This window comes from Zalophus californianus, chromosome 6 (genome assembly GCF_009762305.2).
Source record: "Zalophus californianus isolate mZalCal1 chromosome 6, mZalCal1.pri.v2, whole genome shotgun sequence".
NCBI classification, from domain to species: Eukaryota; Metazoa; Chordata; class Mammalia; order Carnivora; family Otariidae; genus Zalophus; species Zalophus californianus.
In genome coordinates, this window is record NC_045600.1 from 22,620,060 (window position 1) to 22,641,072 (window position 21,013).

The 21,013-nt window shown below is 39.6% G+C and overlaps 1 protein-coding gene across 23 annotated transcripts in view; it reads right to left on the reverse strand.

The window, feature by feature from the left end:
• Positions 1 to 21,013, reverse strand: part of NRXN3 (neurexin 3) — a 1,550,403-nt gene that overhangs the window by 168,829 nt on the left and 1,360,561 nt on the right. For all 23 annotated transcript variants that reach the window (XR_004820137.1, XM_035728036.1, XM_035728032.1 and 20 more), the window contains one exon: positions 16,177 to 16,348. Coding sequence is in view for 22 of the 23 variants with exons in the window: in XM_035728036.1 (XP_035583929.1) it covers positions 16,177 to 16,348 (172 nt within the window). In the remaining variant the exon portion in view is untranslated. The remainder of the gene's footprint in view (positions 1 to 16,176; positions 16,349 to 21,013) is intronic.

The following is a 21,013-nucleotide window of genomic DNA, read 5'->3' on the forward strand; positions in this document are numbered from 1 at the left end:
GCAACTTTGTGTTTTAAAAAGCACGTGCTGCCTCTCCAACTCCTTTTAAAGCTTATGGATCAGCAGGAAATAGCCTTTATAAACTCACTGAGGTGAGTTTAGAAGTCATTTTTCTTGGACTTTAATAGCTGGTATCAGAATTGTATTACATTAGCAGGTGAATGGCAGTTGGACTGTAGAGAAAAGCATCAAAAATGATCAAAATCCAAGGGGTTAAACACAGAGTAAGGACAACTAACATCTAAATGTTTTGAGTGACAACTCGAATGACACATATTTGTCAATAATTAGAAATAGGTCACGTTTTAAGTCATGACTCAAATATTAGTTCATATTGTAAATGTGATGGCCAGAATAGCAATTAAAAAAAACAGGTTTTTTTTTTTACACTTTTAAGAAAGAAGTCAACAATTATGTAAAATTATCCACATATTTAAAATATTTACCTAAAACCTGGACTCTTCTATCCTGCAATTGAGTGTCAGTTCTTGTGGGCATGTTTTTTTGTTGTTGTTTTGATATAAAAATATAATCACCTTAGATTAAAAAACATCTTTTTACACCATTCTACTTCCACAGTCCGCTTTCCAACACATAGTGACATGAAATACCAACACATCTTAGGTGCTCAAGAATGGTCATGAAATTGATGACTGCGGCTACTTCAAGCAGAGGCAGGTGTTCCAACTCCAATAAATCATCAAGTTATTACCTTTGAAAGTTTAAATGATTACCAAAGTTCTTATAACATCTGAAAACCTACAAATTTGAGATATATTAATAAAATATTAATGATTCTCCCTTCTTTTAACTATTTAATATAAAATATTAAATAGCATACTAAATCTCAGCTATCTGAGAACTATGTCTAAAGATCTTTAGGCTATTTTATGTTTAAATATATTTATTTGTTCTGGGACAAATGCAATGTTTTTAGTATTTACCCACTGATATGTGTGTGTGTGTGTGTGTGTGTGTGTGTGTGTATCCTGTACGTACAGAATATATAAATATCTGAAAGGAAATACTGCCTTCATATAGTCTCCATAGAAGCTTGTGCCTTTCCACAAGAAATAGCTCTTAGATATCTATAAGAAATAAATATCTTGGATTTAAAGAAATTACTGAGAATAATTTCAAATGACATCCCTAATGATAATGGAGTTGAACAAAAAAAGTTTTCCAGCCAGAGAGGAGAATCAGACAGGTCTATTTTCTTGGTAGAAAAAAGGCAAACTGTATCATCTGTAACATTTCAAATTATACTAGTCAAATTAGAGTAGTCCGTTTTCTGTAGAAATTTCTGAACCAACCAGGGAAATGTACTAGATGATCTAGTATTATCACCATTCTAAATGCTAAGTTCCTTTGAATTTTACTCTTTCAGAAACCCTACTTTTATCTTTGCAATAATGATCCAAGAGATTAAAAGAAGGCCTTTGAGCGACTTGATTTGCCTATTCAAGTTCATGCAGTGTCTACTGATGCCTCATTGCTGTCTTGTCAAAAAGCACTTAGAACATTAATAAGTATAAGGTACAATTAGGACAGGAGATGAGGCAGGTGAGAGAAGAACATGTAGTTTTCTTGGTTTTATGTTTTCATTCCTGATTATCAGGGATGGTGGCTTATTTAAATCCCACTGAAATCCTTACAAGTGTTTAGACTTCTGAACGGGGATTGCAATTTTCCATCTAACCAAATTCAAAGGATGCTGTCCAAAGATGTACCTTATTTTTTTTCTTTCAAAGATTTACTTCTGAGTGTGACTCAGAAAGGAGAACCGAGACACAGTGAGTACGAAAGAAATAGATTTCCTCCTTACTTATCCTGTTTGATTTAAATATGCTCTGATTGAATAATGGTCCAAATCCTATCTATTATTCAATTCCTAGCACAGGGATTTGTAGAGATGGATACTTAATACTTTTACAGACGAATCTGAATGGTTTCTGTTCACAGAGGAATGCAGATACCAGGGTTGCTTCTGTCCCTAAAGGTTGGCTGTGACGATTGGGATTTTAGCGGTTATTACACATTTAAAAGGCACTGAGGTTTGAACATACATAATTACTGCTCAAACTCGAGCTTTCTAGTCAACAGTTTGCTTGTTCTAAGCAGCTGCGGGGCAGGGGCAGGGGGTGGTGGGGAGTGGCACAAATCAAAGGCTCAATTTCACTTGGTTTATCTCCTCTAGGAGATCTCAATTGCCCGCTGGGAGCAATATCTTCTTTTCCATATATTACCTTCCTCCCCTATCCCCCCCCCCCCCCCCCCCGCCCCGGAGGTCCAGCTCCACCCTCATCATACAAAAAATTCAGTAAAATTCCAGCTATTCATTTTGAAAGTCTAAAAGCATTTTGGTTCTATTTAAGCTTGTACTTCACTTATATAAATTCTTATTTTATTTGAAACAGTCAACATCTCATAACAGTTTTATATAGGTTTAAAAATGAAGTACTAAGTATTTCTAAACCTTGGCTGTCTGAGAAGATTTTAGATTTATTTTTACTTTACACACATATCTATGTCAGATTTATATTTAGTTTTTTTTTTTTTTTTTAACTTTCACGGATGCCTGAATGTTCTTTTTTCTCTTCCACCATTTTGACTAAGTATACTGGGAAATTCGCTCTTCTGGACCTACAGAGAATCATCTCAGGAATGTAAAAATAATTTAATATGATTTAATTGTTTCAACAAACAAAATTTTCCCAGTAAAAATCTCAATAGCTATTCATAATAAAAACTTGTTATTTTCTGATTACTTTTAAAATGAACTTAAGTATAATTAATGTTTGTAAAGGATACTCTTTACCTTGGTGTATAATACATTATGTATGTGCAGACAATGAAGTCAGAAGCTTGCAATAATTTCAGTACAGTTGTGCAGTTTAACATTTATTGAACACCTGCGATATTGACACTTTGACTCAAAAAAAAAAAAAAAAAAAGACGTGGGAGAGTAATTAATAGCTCCCCCACTGTGACCACTTTGCTTAGGCTCTAGAAAGTCATCACCAAGTCTGGTGGTGTATACTTTCTACTCTGGTAGTGAAAAATTTGACCTTAGACTGATAGCTTTATCACATTCAATACTGAGATCAGTAAAATGTGGAGGGGCTGCTATTTTTTATAAATAAAATCTGGTCTTCCTTAGTTTGATTTTTATTTGAAAACTTTATTTTTTTAAAGATTTTATTCATTTGTCAGAGAGAGAGCACAAGCAGGTGGAGTAGCAGGTAGAGGGAGAGGGAGAAACAGGGTCCCTGCTGAGTAAAGAGCCTGATCTGGGACTCGATCCCAGGACCCTGGGATCATGACCTGAGCTGAAGGCAGATGCTTAACTAATAGAGCCACCCAGGTATCCCTAAAAACTTATTTTAAACTTGTGCATGCTTGTGCATATATATACACCTATAAAAACTCATAACCTGGTACTTTTTCCTTTAATAAATAGGGAACAGATTCTAAAATCTCTAAAACTCAACAGCAAGAAGTAGGCTGGGCCACATCTAAGAAGAGTTGGCCCTTGAATGGCAGATCAATGGCCAGAAACAGAGTAGAAGCACAAGTAGGGAGCTCCTAACAGCCGGTTAGGGACAACCAATGCCAAAATGAAGAGAAGTTTCTCTGGGACTCAGAAAATGCTTATGATATGTCAGTGAGCAGGTAGAAGAAAAGATAAATGTTAAGAAGTCAGTTGGCGGGAATGCAAGCTGGTGCAGCCACTTGGGAAAACAGTATGGAGGTTCCTCACAAAGTTGAAAATAGAGCTACCCTATGACCCAGCAATTGCACTACTGGGTATTTATCCCAAAGATACAAATGTAAGGATCCGAAGGGGTACGTGCACCCCGATGCTCATAGCAGCAATGTCCACAATAGCCAGACTATGGAAAGAGCCAAGTTGTCCATCGACAGCTGAATGGATAAAGAAGAGGTGGTATATATACACAATGGACTATTATGCCGCCATCAAAAGGAATGAAATCTTGCCATTTGCAATGGTGTGGATGGAACTAGAGGGTATTATGCTGAGTGACGTAAGTCAATCAGAGAAAGACATGTATCATATGACCTCACTGATATGAGGAATTCTTAATCTCAGGAAACCAACTGAGGGTTGCTGGAGTGGTGGGGGGTGGGAGGGATGGGGTGGCTGGGTGATAGACATTGGGGAGGGTATGTGCTATGGTGAGCGCTGTGAATTGTGCAAGACTGTTGAATCACAGACCTGTACCTCTGAAACAAATAATACATTATATGTTAAAAACAAAAAGAAGAAGAAGAAGATAGCAGGAGGGGAAGAATGAAGGGGGGGAAATCGGAGGGGGGAGAGGAACCATGAGAGACTATGGACTCTGAGAAACAAACTGAGGGTTCCAGAGGGGAGGGGTGTGGGGGGATGGGTTAGCCTGGTGATGGGTATTAAAGAGGGCACGTTCTGCATGGAGCACTGGGTGTTATGCACAAACAATGAATCATGGAACACTACAGCAAAAACTAATGATGTAATGTATGGTGATTAACATAACATAATTAATAAATAAATAAATAAATAAATAAATAAATAAATAAACGCCCATAAAAAAAAAATAAAGAAGTAAGGGGCTACAGAGAATAGGCTAGGGCAGCTGAGCCAGGGGCTAATACAAAACCCATAAATTTAAAAGAGCAGTTTGCAACTTCCCTAAGGAGTGAGCAAGAAAGCATGTATTTGGATCACCACCATTTACAGTTACAACTAGAAGTAACAGAACTAGAGAAATATTAAGGCTTTCAGTTTGTTATTTTTAAATCCTGCTCTAAGCAATGTATGGCATAACATAAATGAAGGTAGAACTGAATCTACGTCTTTGGTGTTCAGATAGGAAAGCAGTGTATGGTTGGATTTTTGTTTAAGTACAGGTACGCGGATTGCCTGTCCCACTTGTGTATTTCCTTATCCTGAATTAACCTCCCCAATGGGTCTATGCTACTGGGTCTCTCAGATTTAACTCATCCACTTAGAGATTATCTTGCTCCCTTTATTCTTAACAGAGATAAAGGCAATCCAAAAAATAAAGCTAACGGATCAGTAAAAACAGAGCTGTAGGCTTCAAAAGACACATGATCTAGATCGAAGGCCCCCTAACTACAACCAATGGGTAAATCTGGCTCATTGCAGTTTCTTTTTGTAAATTGTTTTATTAGAACACAGCAGTGCCCATTCATTTATGTATTGTTTATGGCTGTTTTTGCCCAACAGCAGAGTTAAATAATTGCAACAAAGACCTCATAAGTTGCAGAGCCTATAATTTTTATTATTTGGTCTTTTAGAGAAGAAGTTTCTTTAAATGAAGATATTAAGGGGAGAGGGTATGCCGTGCTGGCTCAGTTGGAAGGGCATGTGACTCTTGATCTTGGGGTTGTGACTTGGAGCACCACACTGGGTATAGAGATTACTTAAATAAAAAAAATTTTAAATGAAGATATCAGGGTCTCCATGCCTATATTCAAATCCAGGTTGGCTTTATCACTTGCTAGCTGTATGATACTGGAGAGCATGTTACTTACTCTTACTCTTGTATATTACTCTGAGATTCAGTCGCCTCATCTCCAAAACGGGAATACTAATAGAATCACTTTCTAGAATGCTGTGAGGATTCAATGTGATGATCCATGAGCCTGATACAAAATAAGTACTGTATCAGTGTTGCATCTTATTAACTAACATTATTCCCCTAAAATCCTTTATTCAAGGATATGTTGTAATATCTTCATTCTCTTGTCCAGGATCTACAGCTCTCACACACTTGTAGGCATTTGGAATAAAGATTTCACCGTTGAACTCTGAGAAAAACCACATTTCAATAATGTGATTAAAATGAAAACAAATTTAGTTTAATTAAACATTGAGACTAGCAATTGTGCATTGGGCAGAAACACATTTCTAGTAAATGTTTAATAATGTGATTACAGAGTGTACTGCATGCACTGGGATGTGGGAAACAATAGTAAATTTGCATGTGAATTTACCTCTGTCAACCAAATAATTCTGAGCTCTATATACAATATGAACTGAAGCATCCTGGGAAGCAGATGGAAAAGTGGGGTGGCCGAAAGAGAGAGGGGTGTAGGAACAAACAAATCTAGGGAGAATCCCAGTGTTGATACTTTCTGGCCCTGTGACTACAACAAATGTGCCCCAACCCCCTGAGTCTTGGTTTCTTCTTTTTCTTAAAAAAAAAAAAAAAAGATTTTATTTATTTATTTGACAGAGAAAAGGGGAGAGCGCACAAGTAGGCAGAGTTGCTGGCAGAGGGAGAGGGAGAAGCAGGCTCCCCGCTGAGCAGGGAGCCTGATGTGGGCTTGATCCCAGGAACCCTGGGATAATGACCTGAGCTGAAGGAAGATGCTTAACCGGCTGAGCCACCCAGGCACCCCTGGTTTATTCTGTAAAATAAAAAGATGAATACTCCTCCCCTGTAACCATGGGCAGATGACAGGAACCGAAATAAGGTATGAACAATGCCTGCACATTAGTTCCTTCGGTGTGAAAGGTGAAGGTTGTCATGTCACAGTTTATGCTTCTGTACGTCTAGTTGGGGAGAGAGTTTGTTAGTACTGTCCCAGAGAACCGAAGGTCACAGCCCAAATCCACCCCAGGCCACTCCTGTCTGGCCTTCAGGCTCCATCAGACACTTAAATGGGCCACTGAACCCAGATTTTATCTGAATGACAGAACCTTCTTACACTATCTGGAACCACAGGCACAATATAGGGTGCTGTACAGGAACACTAAATTTGCCTTCCAAGAGATACAGGCTAAAGTTCCAGGTATTCCTGTACTAGTTTATGACCCTGGGAGAGTTAATCTCATAAGTCTGCTTGTTTCCATTTATAAGATGAGGATAAGAATAGTGTCTACCTCTCAGGGCTGCCTGGCGCTTAATATCTGCACAGTAAAATTTAAGTATTAGAACTATCTTGCTTGTGTACATGCACCTCTCCTTCACTAGATTAGAGGATCCTTAAGGGCAGGGGCTTTGTTTTATTTCCCATCACAGACCCACCATTTAGCATGGATTCATAGGCAAAGTAGATTTTAAATTAACATTTGTGGAGTGACTGAATGAATGAATGCCTAAGGAGATTAAACTCACCCCATTGATGAGGATGGGGGATTAGCAACATCTCTTCTTAATAAAAGGCAACGTCAGTTGGTAAAGAGATTTCTGAAGTGCTTCTGCTATTTGAAAGTACAATATAAATTTTTTTCTGGCCCATTATCAACTCATTTTCATCATATGCTTTGATATAACCTTTAGCTTTGGGCTTGAATGGTCATTTTCCACTTATACACCTAAATCCCCAAGTGTTCTTATGCAGCACTGTGTATCAATCGCTGGCATATGGCAAACCCTTCAAACTAGGCCAACACCGAGCCTTACCATAAGGCTATAAAAGAACCACGTGAAAAACAATGCATCTCATAAAACAAACTAAATTATCAGTGGGAATCAAATCCAGTCCACATTAACACCATGAACTGAAAATTAAAAGTGTCTCTTTGTCCTTGACTCATTGTCTCTTCTCTCCTCTGACCCTCCTTCCCCCTTCTTTAGCCTGCCAGGGTATTGACAGGGATTTTAGAGGAGTGGAAGGTCTTTATCTCTTTGAGATGAGCTGCAATATGATTACAATCGATTGAGTGATTTACAGTTTAGAGCGCCTTTCATTACCCTCTGTGCTTTACAGAATTATGAATGACATGCTGTATGTGAATATATATTATTATTATTATTGGATATTTACGCACCACCTTTCTGTAAGAAGCTAAATGTTCTTTTTAGACTTTAAATAACTACAGGGACTCTGCAACCTTGTACAAAACTTAAACAGAAGAGATCGAACTTGGAAACTTTTCCTATAAACACAGCTATACTCCTGGACAGGTTCTGAGGACACTGGATGTCCATCTAACTCTGGGGCAGAGTGAAAACAGTACTGGGTAATTGCACTTTATGGTCAGGATAATAATTCTGAATTTTAATACTGAAGACAAATTTTACAGGCCAGAATTTCTATTTACTATCTAAACTGGAGCGTCTCTGTGACAACAGAAAAAATAAAATGCAATTCACTTAGCTAGCTTTGAAATTATGCAATGTTTGATGAGTGTATTAATTTGAAAGAATTTGTGTTAATTACAGATGCCTTGCATAGAGTGAGATGTCATTAGTATTTTTCTGTCACATTAATTTCAAATGAGTATAATTTAAAAACCACATGAAAGGTGACCACACTGTATTTCTCATCTTGAAAGTGTTAGATTTGGTTTAATATATACATATACTCATTATTCATAGAAATTAAGAAATCCTTTTCCTTACATTTCTAGTTAAATAGTTCCTAGGAGTGACCCTCGATTTTCTCATTACTTATTTCACTGAGTCCCTAGACTATAATATGTATACCATTTAACATATGGTTAAATAAATAATCATCATGTGCCTTTTGTTAAATTCTACCTTCCCCTCTAAATCCCAAGGTAGTCTATTAACAATGAGAAAAGCATAAACTAGGACCCAACAGTAAGACGTGTATCTCATAAAGTCCTGTAGAAGTTTCCAGAAACATTATTCTTTTGATGAACAACTCTCTATCTCAAAAGCACCGTCCTATTCACAAATGAATTCTAGATAAATAATGTCTTTAGTTACTATAATTGCTGTCATATTATCTGATATAAATCTTCATAATGATAACAAACTCCTTTGTGTGTTATTTAATTATATTATAAATAACCTTGAGTCATATCTTGGCTTAATGTCTCAGGGACATGTGTCTTGTGTCCATGTGCCATGTGTTTATGAGTTCCTTTTCCCTTTAGCCCAGACGTTCTTCTCTCTTCCACAGGGTGTGTGTGTGTGTGTGTGTGTGTGTGTGTGTGTGTGTGTAAACACATACATGTATATAAACTTGTGTGTATGTATTCTTGTTTTTTTGTCTTCTAGGTGGTTAGGTTTAATTTTAGCATTAGCTATAAGACCATAGTTTGCCTTGAAATGCTTATCACCCTCTAAGAGACATTTATAGGGACAGAAAGGCTCTAGGTTTGATAGCGGTAATTGTATTTAACTTGTAAGATACAAGGCTATTTATCTTGTGGCTGGGAATTCACAGAAGAGAAAGAAGGGTTGCCTGATAAAACAAAAATTAAAGAAAAAAATACGATGCACCCTCTCAACACTCTCCCATCCCCCGAGACCATTAAATGGTAAAAGAGACTTTCATCTAATAAAGCCCTTCCCATCCACGTAGATACAGTGTTAGAAGATAAAAGAGAACTGTGAAAAGAAAGAAGCTGCCAAAGTCCCATAGGTCGAACCAAGGATGTAGAGGAAGGCAAAGGTCATAAATGCACAGGGAAGTGCTAACTTGTAACTTGGCAGAAACTAGAGATTTAACTTGAAAGAAAAATTCTGTGAGCCAGGCAAGTACCTAAGATCTCTGAATGGCTCCTAATCTGTAAAATGGGAATAAAACTAACAGCAACCTCAACGGTTTGTAGCAAGGGTAAATAAGATGTTGTACATGAAGTGCGAAGTATGTAGTAAATGCTCAGAAAGGGTAGCCATCACCATCAGGATGATTTTGGTTAGGATGGTGGCATCTGCCATTGCTACCTCTCTGGGATAACAATCTTATGAATCAAGTGGGGTGATTATCCCCAATGTTGTTACAATGACAACATACATTAGATAAGTTCAGAAGGTATATGGAGGTAAATGCTCATTAATGTATTAATGATGTAAATAGAGATTTATATTATATAAAACGAGTAAAAGGAAGAAAGAGCATGTTCTAGTTCTGTGCTGCCCAATACTGACCACCAGGCACCACCCCCATAGTGCTGGCCTGAAGACTGAATGAAAAAAAAAATGTATTTAAATATTCTGTGCCTAGGACATAATAATTGCACAATAAAATAAATTTTCAGGATTGCCTGGGTGGCTCAGTCAGTTGAGTGTCTGTCTTTGGCTCAGGTCATGATCCCGGGGTCCTGGGATCGAGCCCCGTGTTGGGCTCCCTGATCAGCGGGGAATCTGCTTCTTTCTCTCCCTCTCTCTCTCTGTCAAGTAAATAAATAAAATCTTTAAAAAAATAAAAAAATAAATTTTCAGGGCCTCAGTCATATCAGCCACATCACAAGTGTAGCTACAGATGACTAGTGGCTACCATGTTGGACAGTGCTGCTAGTCAGTCTGAAAAGAGAAACACAATTTTAGCTTTCTAAATATCAGTGCTTCTCAAACCTAGCTGCATAGAGAATCACCACGGGAGCTTTTTAAAACTACTGATGCCTGGACCAATGCTTCTCAAATTTGACACTACACATGAATCGCCTGAGTATCTTGTTAAAATGCAGATTCTGATTCAGTAGGTCTGGGGTGAGGCCCAAGACACTCCATTTTTAACAAGCTCCCAGGTGATGCTGATGCTGCTGATCCATGGACCACACCCCAGACCAATTAGATTACCTGCGCCTGGGGCCCGAGAACTGGCAGTTTATTAAAAGTTCCCAGGAGAATCTTATTTGTAGCCAAGTTAAAGAACACTGTTTCATATATATATATAAAATATATTTATATATATATATATAAAATCTCCACTGAAAAGATTTTTTGTAAACATCTTTTTGCCAAAGACCAACCCCAGCAAGTTGAAAGTCCATCGGAAGCAGAAACTCACTTACTTGTGAATCCTAATTCATTCCTGACAAGCTGGACTATTTAGCAAAGTCTTCAGGATGTCCTGGTTTGATTGATTAATTGATATATTCTGTGACCAAATGTTTGAAGAACTTATTTATAAGATGGTTTTAAAATGTACTTAGCAGTGTTCAAACACATTCATTAAGCCAGCCTTTCTCTTGTTGCCACTTTATCTCTACTGTCTTGAAAACACGTTCAAATACAGCTTTTCCTCTTGATTGTATTTATATTTATTATTCTCCTTGCAGGACTTTACTATCTATGTTTTTTTTTCTTTTTTTCCTCCCTCCAGTTGAACTGAAAGTAACACTAGTCCTGAACGGATGAACGAGCAAGTAGATGGGGTTTGTTTTAAGGTGTGCTTCAAATCTGGCAAGGCCTCAAATGTTTGCAGGCGAAGACAGAAAGAAAAAGGAACGAAAACCTCCTGGGTAGGAATTAATGAAAACCCAAGACCTGAGAAATTTCAGCATCATGTCAAGTACAGAGACTTGTTTTTAACCCTTCAAAATCTCAATAATCTAAGATGAGATGTGGACAAATAAATCTCTCCTATTGCATTTTGAACATCACTAAGCATTTAGCAATGTTTTTGCTCTCAGTACCTATAAAGACAAGATTATGTGGAATTGGACACATTCAAATACAACGTAAGAAATTTTCTAGTCTACTGGCCTAGAAAGAGAGCCACTTCTCCAACCTTTTCGTGTTCTGAGCTGGGTGGTCAGACAGCATTCAAGCTCAGGTCATCAGGAGCATTTTATTGACTGGAAAAGGGGAATCCCAGCAAGAGCCCTTCAAATGACTTGGTATGCAATATCAATAAAGAAAGGAAAACAATTGAGACCCCGCTCTCCTCAGCACCATCTGCGGTGGGAAGATGTCAAGTCCTACGCACCAGAGCTTCTTGCCAGCCTTCATTTTCCAGGAAGCCCGTCTCTGGTCCGAAAAGCCTCTTACGGCACCACGCTCAGGATTCTAGTAGGCCTGGTGACACGGCCAGCCACCCAGGCATGGCAGAGAGGATCCTGAACCATTCCAGTCAGCTCAGCCTCCCAGGGGACCGAGAGCTGGGACTAAAATTAATTCCTCATGCTGAAGTCACCTTTCACCTCCCCTCACTTGTTGCCACCCCTGCATTATGTCAAGACAGTAATCAGAGACTTTATAAGGAACATTTGTTAGTGCCCAGATGCCAGCTCTGGGCTGATTTTTCTTTTACTTCCCTCTCCTGCTCCTTAGCCTTTCTATTTTCAGGTTCAAAGAAAGAAGCTGCTTTTGAGTTCTATACCCAGAATTAAGTGATACAAGATCCCAGTAGCTGTAGAACTACTTTCATTTGGATCCTTCCTGATTTACAAAGAGCCAATGCTGCATGCCCTGTGCCCAGCTGATTTCTAAATATTTCACAGGGGGATGTTTTAGTAGAGCCAGATAAAATCCTATGAATGTCCATGAGAAGATTCTGGAGTTGACCCCTTCATCCTGATACACAGGCACCTGTTGCGCAGGAACAATTCCCTGATAGCATGCCCTCAAAATGAGATAACTCATGTAAATATTCTGTAGGAGCTACTCCATATTTCTTTACTGTTTAAACATTAGCAATCGACAAGTAGCACAACCACACTCCTGTTCCTGGTTGTTATACTTATCACTATCAATGAAAGAGGATAGCTTGGAAGAAGAATACGTCCCTTTTGTAGAAATTGCGTCAAGCCTGCCTGACCAGATGTCTTTGTTCTCTGATGCCCAGATACAGAGTGTATTTTAATCTTACGGTTTAATATAAATTAAACACTGCCAGATTGCTCTAATGGTGCTTTAAATTTAGTTAAGTGGATCCTTTCAGGAGCACAGGGAAGCAGGAGGAAGAGAAAATAAGGTATCCAGAGGTCAAAAGGTAACCATTCCTAAGAAGTCTTGGAAGACTGGAATATAAAACTAGGTTGGGGGCACCTGGGTGGCTCAGTCAGTCAAGAGTCCAACGCTTGATTTTGGCTCAGGTCATGATCTCAGGGTCGTGAGCCTGGGGAGCCCCACATCAGGCTCTGAGCTGGGCATGGAACCTGTGTAAGAGTCTCTCTCTCTCCCTCTCCTTCTGCCCCTCCTCCTAGCCTTCCCCCACCCCACCACTCTTGCTCACTTATGCTCTCTCTCAAAAATAAATTAATTAATTAATTTAAAAAACTAGATTGTTCCAAGTAAATGTTTACCCTTTAAAAAAACAAGAAAAATAAAAATAAAACCAGGATGTTGGACTTTCCATTACTACTTTCCAATCTAGGCAATGAAGTATGATGATGACTACTTCAAATACTCAGTATCCTTCCAATTGCCTCATGGAAGCACATTACTATAGTTGTGAGAAGGACAGCTTGGACTCAACAGAAATGAGCCTTTTAGCACAGCTAAAATAAAGAAAAAAAACAACTTTTCTTTTTAAAAGGATTTTCGACTCCACATCTCACAATAACCACCTTTGTGTGGTTATGGGTACTGACCTATGTAATAGATACTTTAAAAAAAAAAAGATGATGACACAAGAAGAGAGATGCTCATTTCTATCCATGCACTTTTCCAAATATCCCCCAATTTTTGTGGGAACAAGAGTGGAAATTGTGCCCAGTTGAGAACAGGGAATATGGTCTTAGTTCTGTCCCATGTTTACTATGTGACCTTAGGAAAAACACAGCATCTTCCTGCGTCTCTTTTTAAATTTGAAATGGAGAATAAGAATGTCCACCCTATCTAATTTGTGGGCTGTTTAATGGTCACAGTGAAGTCATCTGTATGAGTCAAGACATCATAGTAAAACAACGCCACCCAAATATTTGGTCATTCTCATAGCTAACATTGATTATTGACTTAATTAACATTTTACATACATTCATTCAATCTACACATTAGCCCTGGAAAGTCAGTATTAACACAACCCCCTTTTATAGACCAGTAAACAGAGGTTGGGAGGTTAAATAGTTTGTCTCAAGTTACTGAGGGGAAACTGGATCCCACAAATAGGAAGAATAAACACTTAGAGAACTAAGAAAAAAGAGTAAAAGGTGAAAATTTGGGGAGAAAGAATATATTTTTAAAGCATTATAGTGATCATCAAAAAAGAAAAATCAAGAGTGTTAGAAATTCTTACAGTCATTTTATGGTATACTGTTGTATTTTGAATTGCATATGGGGAGAGGCACCAAATCATTCAGCACTTAGGGCCTTTCAAGGTTTTAATCCAGCCTGTCTTAGATGGCACCAAGGTACCAACTCCAGCCAGGTGACTCCAAAGCCCATACTTATAACTGCTCTACTGCATCATGCTCTGTAATAATAATACTTATTATAACTAAGTAACCATTGCCAGTAATTACTAGTAATAAGCATTTTCAGTGGTAAGCATTGCCATTCAAGAAAAGTTTATTCTGTTTTGAAAACAGAGTAAGCAACCCATAATCTGGATCTCAAGATACAAAGAGAAAGGCACACAGCGAGAGTCACTGGTTTTCTTACTGTGGCTTTTAAATGACCATTAAAGAGTCTTCAGCAAACTCATGGGTTCTATATTGGCTCAGGGCAAGGGGTTAACAACAATTTAGAAATCTTTGAAATTCCTAATAGAAACACAACAAACCCTACAGCAGCATTAGCAGGGCCAGTGATAACATTCATGGAGAGAGAGAGTGAGTTTTCTGAGAAACAGATGAACAGCTTTTAAGATCTTAGGCTATTTGGATTCCCGTGCCCACCCATTCCCCAGACTTTAAGCACGAAACATTTAAAAATCAGGTCTATTAGTGTCTAGCGAATTTGGATGATGATAAGAATTCATAGTAGCTGCTAACACCTCTGGCTCTCTTCAAAGTCTCAAAGATAAACGAAAAGGTCATTTTTGTGCCTTAATCTGAGAAGTACTAAGTGTATGACAAGAGACTCCCAGCAAAGGCTGAGCTGGATGTTGTATGGAGACTGAGATGGTAGACAAATGGGTAGGCAGGGCTTTTCATATCAATAGCTTGGGAGTCTTATATGTATGCTTTTTGTAGATGCTCCCATAATCCTTAAACCAGGCACAGGAAGACTCTGGTTATTCGGCGGGGTGGGGGGAAGGACAGTAGCACAATTACCTCTGATTGGCTTTTAAAGAAAATTAATGCTGAATTAGGCATGAAAATTACAGCCTTCGAGTCATTCAAAATTCTTGGGCGACAAATAAGCAAATTTACTTTATGTATTTCTCCCAAGTGTGATGATTATTAGCTAAACAGCTCTTAAAAAACTTCTGAAAATGTGCTTTGGGCTTCCTTATCTCTGTGCTCGCTTCACTATTAAGGAAGTGAGAGGACAGCAGTAAGAGAATTATGGGGAGTTTGAAGTGTTGGAGAGAGAGAGAGAGAGAGAGAGAGAGAGAGAGAGAGAGAGAGAGAGAGAGAGAGAGAGAAACAGCATCATGCCCACATTAGTGAAAAGTTCAATATTCTGAACTAGTCTCTTGCATCCACCAAGTGATAATGCAACTGTGGAATAAAGGCCCTGAGCCAAAGTATTTTCCCTTCCATTCTTGGAACTTTTTTGATCAGGGTTCAGGGCTCTTTTGCTAGGAGAAGTGAGAGATGAGAGGGAAAGCTAAAGAATGATTTGAATGACCTCTTTAAAATAAGGCAACCTTTCCTCCCATTGCCCTTGATTTGGCCATGTGGCTCTGGGAGTTTGCTGGCAAATGCTCCTTGACCATAAAATTTAAACAGATGATTAACCCCTCTCCCTCCCACACCAGCATGCTTGTTATTAAAATGCCTACTAGGACCGATCTCTGAATATCAAGGCAGGCCTACTGTAAATGAAAGAAAAAATGGGCAAAGTCAACCAAGTGAATGAAACCCCACCCTTCGTTTCTCTCTCATCATTATCCTGACTTGATGTTCATCACTTTAAGTTTAGTAAAGTTCCTTTTACAGTCTTTCTGAAATCTCTGACCATCTGTACCTTCAACCTTACCTGCCTAAATGGCACCACAGAGTCCAGATAACAAAGGGATTATTCTGTGATTATCGATGATAGCTCACGATGGAGATGGCACCCCTTCCCTCCACGGGTCATCATTTGCAATGCCCTGGAAAGCCTACAGCCATTGTCTTTAGTATGAGCCAGTCAGGCAGTATTGGTCAGGTTGACAAAAAGTGTTCAGTGCATAGTTAGTAAGTCTCCAGAAGCTCCCTATGCTGAACCAAGCCCTAACATGATAATTCATCTTGTCCTACAAAAAAAAAAAAAAAAAAAAAAAAAATACATGAATGACGTGCTTAGTATTCAGTGTTTTATGATTTGGTGACAGTCATGAAAAATTTGCCACTTAGGAGTAAGAATGGGAGAGCCGAAGAGAGTCTGTGGTCACTGAGAGTACAACACGTACCTGTGGGATAATGCTCATTCACTGGCCAGTTGTCCACCTGGAGTGTGGCATTGCCGCCGTTCCTGGTGAAGCGCACCACATGATATTTACCATCATTGACGGGAGTTCTCTCCTCCTTGATAGAGATGTCAACTGTGCCAATATTGAAGACAACTCCGATTTTCCCCTGTTCCTGTGATAAAGAAACACAAAAGGCATAGTTAGCACCAACCGCAAGGTGTTCTCCCTTTAAAGTGGGTCCTCCAACTAGCAATAAATCTGTAGGTACCCAGAGGGAGCTGGCAGCATGAAGGTAACAACAGTATCATACATTTCTCCATGGGCTTTCATCCTGAACATAGAAACCAATGGCATAAAGCCACCCAGATTGCTCTCACGGGCTGCCCTGCACAGCTTACATCATTTGCTTGCTCTCCACAGATAGCAAAGCTGGAAACCACAGAACTACCTAAGAGCTGTGTAGTGACACTGCAAAGTGCATTTCTGTGAGAGCAATGAGGCCTATTTTCTAGGAGAGGTAATTAGACCCTGGACCCTAGATCGCCTCACAGTTTAGATTTAGGATTAAAGAGGAAATATAAGCATACTTGCACATTTTGGGGGGATCAAGGCCAAGGGAAGGGGTACAATGAATGATGAGGAGGCAATGGCAGAGGGGCTAGCCATCATAGATCAACACCCAAGGATACACTGTGCAAGTCTCAAACCCATAGAAAACGTATCCTCAGTAGAGGTTAGTGAAACTGAGCTGGGGTTTTCAGAGTCAGATGGCTGCTACTCTTCCCACACGTGTAGCTCTACTCCTAAGGCTCATCCAAAGAGGGCCATAATATTCAGTGCTAAAGCTCTATGCTACATAGCACACGAGAACCCAATGGCCCAAAAAGAGACTTCTGGGAGGGAAAATACAATGAATGCCAGAAGAGAAATACTATGGCAATGAAGGTGATGATTATGGTGAAGGTAGAGCCAATGGCATCATCTGCTTCCTGAAAGTGCCCAGAAATACTGAAACATAAATGCTATTAAAACTCTTACTCTTCTCCTCTAGTCATTGGTTATGACTAAGAGTTAGAATTAGTATTCACAATGAGATACAACACAAAAGTAACCTTCCTGGTCAGATATAATCAGTCTCTGCCAACTTCCTAGGAAGGTGTCACAGCATGTAGGACGTCAGGAGGGATGGGCAAGGAGAGAAGGAGACATCTTTCTCCATTTTTCTAGTTGTGTGACTTCTTGGCTAAGCAATAGGTTGGACGTTCAAGGACAATAAAATTTAGTGGCAACTCTGCTGTTCTATTTGTCCACATAGTCTCTGTTATCCTCTCTGTTCTCATTCAAGAAGTGGGAGGAGAATAAAAAGGAGGAGGGGGAGAAGGGTAAGAAAAAGAAAGATACGAAGAAAGAAGCCCAGGAGCCGTATAAACTAAGTGTAGGAAAGATTTCATGGTTGGGTTCATTCGTTTATAAATATTCATTCAATACATAAACATGATATTTATGAAGCACTGACTGTGCTTAAAGTCAGTGAATTAAGACTTCTGGTGAGATTTTAGGCACTGGTTTCCAGATAGTTTGGTACACTTCACTTCTTTTTTCAAAAGACAGGCTTTCTTTATCTTGCCAATTTTCCTTTAGTATGCGAACACATCTTATTCCCGATAAAAGAACGGACAAGTACCCAGGAGTCTTGATTTTAGAAGGTAGGCATCTAAGCTAAGAAAGGCTGCTTTCGGCATGCAGGAATGCTCTGATACGGGGTGGACACTGCTGTCTCCTTTGTGCCCGGAGAGCACAGAGTGCAATGTAAAATGATGTCTGCAATCCCCATGTTCTGTTCTCTGCGAAAAGAAATGCAGGTGCCTCCCCAAATGGGGACTAAATGTACTTATGATTTTGTAAATCCCTGTTTATTGTGACACTCTGTTCTCAGGGTTTTTTTTTCTTTCCTCACCCCTACATCTCCAGCCCTAAACAAAGCACTTAGCATTAAAATGGAGAAATGAAACTGATGATCGGTTCTTTTGCATCTTTCATGCCCATAATTAATAATGTGATGATCCATTTTATTCTTTCTCCTTAATTCTCTAGGAATTCAGAAATGGTATTATGATTTTCCTGCTTCCTCCTACTTAAAGCGTTGGCATTCATGTCTAAGGGTGTGTGTGTGTGTGTGTGTGTGTGTGAGCACCTATTCATCCTTAGGCCTAGATAAGCAAGGCTATAGTAACCTGCGTCATAACTGGTTTAGCAGAATGAGGGAACCGGAGGAGTTAAGAAACCATGACTGCAGACACCATTACTCCTCTGCCCACCCCGCAGATGTGGGCTGCTTATTGCACCACTATTCTTCAATGAGAAACCACCATATAAATCCTGGACGCACAGAAAGGGCTGCTGGCAATTCAATTCACCTCTGAGTCACTAATTAATCATGGATGGAGAACAGTTTTAGGTAGAGAGAGGGGACCTTTAAACCAGAAGTAGCATCGGGCGGTTCTGGCTCAGTGAGTTGGCTGATCAGTGAGATATATTCTTGGGCAGATTTTCTGCAAGATCCATAATAGATTCAGGGAAAGAAAAGATTTAATCTCTGCCAGAATAAATATTTGGTCCTTATCAGAGGCGCCACATATTTGGCACTGCAATCACTGCTTCAGAGACATCTTCTTAATCCTGCTAGCACTACGGCCAATGTCAGTGGAGACCCCTACCCAGATGCCGCATTGTGTTTCCCCACAGCGGGACATGTGGCTGTGCTAGACCTCAGATGCTGTCTCTTTACTTGCGGTAATAAGATTTCATTACTGCAACCTCCTTGTCATTTGTCATGGGACCACAGTGGCATTATAATGTGTGGCTAACTGCTTTGTCTCAGTTCATTATAAGTCTTACGGCAAGTACCCATAGACTTGCCTAGGCTTGAATCCCTCATGCTCAGCTGCCATGAAAATAAACTCGGCTGGCTCAGGTGTCCAGAGAGGAGACGATTTGAGGGATAAAAAGCACTGGCTTTGGAAACAGCCCTGACTGACCTTTGGGCAAGTCACTTAACTTTTCTGAACCCTTTCTTAATAATATATGATGGGGCAGGATACCAGCTCCCCAGACTTCCTAGGGCCGTTATAAGGCTAAAATGATGCGATTATAATGATTCGTATGATAGCACTTTATACTACTAACAAATAAAATATTGTTCAAGTAAAAGGGATAAATGGAGATCAGGAGAAGGAACAATCCAAACATTTGACCATATGTCACACCCTGTGAGCACTGGAGAAGTTAACTGGTTCAATAGGATAAACACGGTTTTAGCATGGTTCAAATAATACCTCTCTCTGGCTCTGAAGGCTCGATGACCTTGGGCAGGTTATTCAACTTCTGATTTCCCTACTATAAAGGGATCTGTGGAGGAAGAGAAAGGCGAATTGCTACCTTTGAAGCTTGTTGCGAGGATTTTAGGAGAATACATATGTGTGAAACTCCCACAGCACGTGGCTCTGCTTACTTTGGGACTAAAATAAATGTCAGTCATCTTTTCGCTTTCTTTCCCCTCATTAGTATAGTTGAAAGTGGTGGTGGGAGCTAAGGGCTGGCTGGTTTGGCAATAGTGTCATCAAGAAATATTGTAAAAATAAATGTCAATTTTAGCAAACAGAACATTAAAAAAACAACATTTGCACGGTTGAGTTCCTGTCACAATTTGGTAGTTGCTCTCTCTTCACATTCCTCGGTATCTTTTAGAAGCCTTTCCAAGGCAAGCAAAGTATAGCTGCAAAAACAGCATGACTATAAATTTTAATAACTCCACACCCATCACCACTAAAGTTGCTACCAAAGGCAATCACTTCCATCTATGTTCTTCCTTGATATTAAAAACACAGACAAGTGGTAAATCAGAAGACATTACCAAAGAGTCCTCAAGTGCAATAAAAAAAGTCTGTTAAAAAAAAAAACAACACAAAAAAACAAGTCTGAACGGCACAAGAAAACAGCTGTCTGTAAATAGCCAGTAAATCCATTCTTCATCAATAATGACTATTTACGAGCCCACCTGGCTCCTCAAATTAGTCCGGCTCCAGCTTTCTGACCTTCCATCAGCCACATTACAGTTATTGCTGTGGAGGTGACCCTTGAGATACTACCAACACCAGGGTCAGATTTCAGAAGCAGAGATGCACAAGGGCAAGAAAAATCCTCAGGAATAAAGACCTCCCTGCAGGCAATCTCTTCATTCATTCCACGGTGCCCCCGGGGGAAGGCAAAATGCACCATCCACTATTTTAGACAATTGCAGCTGACAGAAACAGAACTGGGACTCTCAAAAGTATGCCCAGGAGACGTGCAAAGGAAGCAGTTCTCAATATCTTGACTTCCAGGCTTCCCACAGAATCTGGGAGTTCAGTGCTAGGCAATAATACAGGAAGAACAACAGGTATGTGATCCTTCTTGGGGCCAGACACTGCCAGGTCTGGCATACCTGTTCCAAAGTCTGGGTCACAATAAATAAAACAATCAGTGGCAGCGTTTACTACATTTTTCTAGTTTCCCCCCATTATCAGCTCATAGTAAAAGAGGATTTCTTCGGTCTCCTTGTGATGTGTAGGGCCAAGAGACCAGTGCTGACCAATGAATTAGGTGTCACTCCTGAGCCATGCATTAGACTGCTGGTGTGAGACCAACCAGAGTTCTCCCACTGGCTCTCAACCACTGTATCCAGCAAATTCCTGGCAGTGGCCTCTTTGTCAGCCTGGGTCATTAAGTGAGAATGGCAACAAGCCAACTCGTGATGGACATGGCAAATGAGAAACAAAGCTTGATTGTTTTATGCCAC